This window comes from Egretta garzetta, unplaced genomic scaffold, assembly GCF_000687185.1.
Source record: "Egretta garzetta isolate BGI_Z169 unplaced genomic scaffold, ASM68718v1 scaffold452, whole genome shotgun sequence".
In the NCBI taxonomy this organism is placed as follows: domain Eukaryota; kingdom Metazoa; phylum Chordata; class Aves; order Pelecaniformes; family Ardeidae; genus Egretta; species Egretta garzetta.
In genome coordinates, this window is record NW_009258796.1 from 358,159 (window position 1) to 359,517 (window position 1,359).

At 48.6% G+C, this 1,359-nt stretch overlaps 1 protein-coding gene across 2 annotated transcripts in view; it reads right to left on the reverse strand.

The window, feature by feature from the left end:
• Positions 1-63: 63 nt before the first annotated feature.
• RNPS1 (RNA binding protein with serine rich domain 1) overlaps positions 64-1,359 on the reverse strand; it is an 8,857-nt gene continuing 7,561 nt past the window's right edge. For both annotated transcript variants that reach the window (XM_035889344.1, XM_009649620.2), the window contains one exon: positions 64-1,157. In XM_035889344.1, the coding sequence (XP_035745237.1) occupies positions 1,052-1,157 (106 nt within the window). In that variant the 3' untranslated portion in view covers positions 64-1,051. The remainder of the gene's footprint in view (positions 1,158-1,359) is intronic.

The window sequence follows — 1,359 nt, forward strand, 5'->3', positions numbered from 1 at the left end:
CACCGCCGGCCTCCCCGCGCCTGCGCAGAGACGGCGCCGGAGAAGGGAGCGAGGCAGGCCGGCTATTCTCAACCCTACTGCTTTATTCAAGTCGCTCGTCCTACACAAGTACAAACACAACATGGCCCAAAAGGCTACAAAGTGATACAAAACAAAACAAAAAAAATCTGTATAGTATTGACTGTACAACAGGTGGTAAATTCTTTGCCTTTCCCTCTGTGAACCCCAGTTAATGCAGACAGCATCGTGGCCTCGAGCCTCCCTCTCTGCCTTGCAGCTTCCAGGGGGGTGACGCTCAGCGGCTAATTTGAGAGTCGCAAAAGCAGAAGCGCTCGCACCGTTTCACCGGGGGGCTGTGTAGGAAGCTTCTACCAAAACCCTTTAAGAAAAGGTGAAAGAAATCACTTACGGGGGCAGCTACAAACCAGTTCTTAAGATTTCCAGCTTCTTTTCTAAAGCACCGCATCCGGTGGGCCGGATTGCTGTTTCTGTGGTGATCGCCTGGTATAAGCATTACAGAGGAGCTTAATCTGCAGAAACTAATCATCTGTTTGGGAATCGGAATAAAGCGACAACTTGGCATTTAAGTCTCAGGCAGATCTGGACTCCAGCTGCTCTGACAAATCCTGTGCTGGCACCTAGAGATCAAGCTCAATGCCTCCCTGTCTTACTATACAGGGTTCTGAAATAGCTCAAGATTTACATGCTTGTCTGTACAGCGTGCTAAGCGTTTAGAAATCACCAAGCAGCAGCCTGCTAATTGGAGAAAGAGAGGCTGCAACATCTTTCCTTCCATTTACCTGGAAAAGATGTTTCTGCAGCCTTTAAAATCAAAGCCATTTTTAAATAATTTCAATTCAATGCCAGGAAACTAGGAGCCCCACAGCAAAGGCCGGGAACTGCTGCTCACTCCTCTTAGGTTGCCTTCACTGCCAGGATACTCTCTCTCTCCCCCACTCCTCCTCACCCAGACCCATTATAAAAAAAAAGTACAATATTTAGTCTGACGGGATTTAAGTTAAAAAATAAAAAGCTGTCCAGTCTTTTTGCTTTATCGTGAGGAGTTTGAGCTGGAGCGGCTGCGATGGCGCCGTCGTCCGGGAGATCTGGATCTTGATCGCCGGCGAACAGGGGATCTGCGCCTAGGAGATCGGGACCTGACAGAGAAGGAGGAGAAAGCTTTCATTAGGAGCCAAGAGCAACAGGTTCCGGTAATTTGGCAGCTCATCTATCAGCTTTTCAGAAACATTTCCCCTGCCCTCCTCCAAAAAACCCTCACACACCACAGTAAAAGAGCTCCAGCGAAATACAGCCAGCTCCGGAGAGGAGAAAGGCAATTAGAGCACTGACTACACAGCA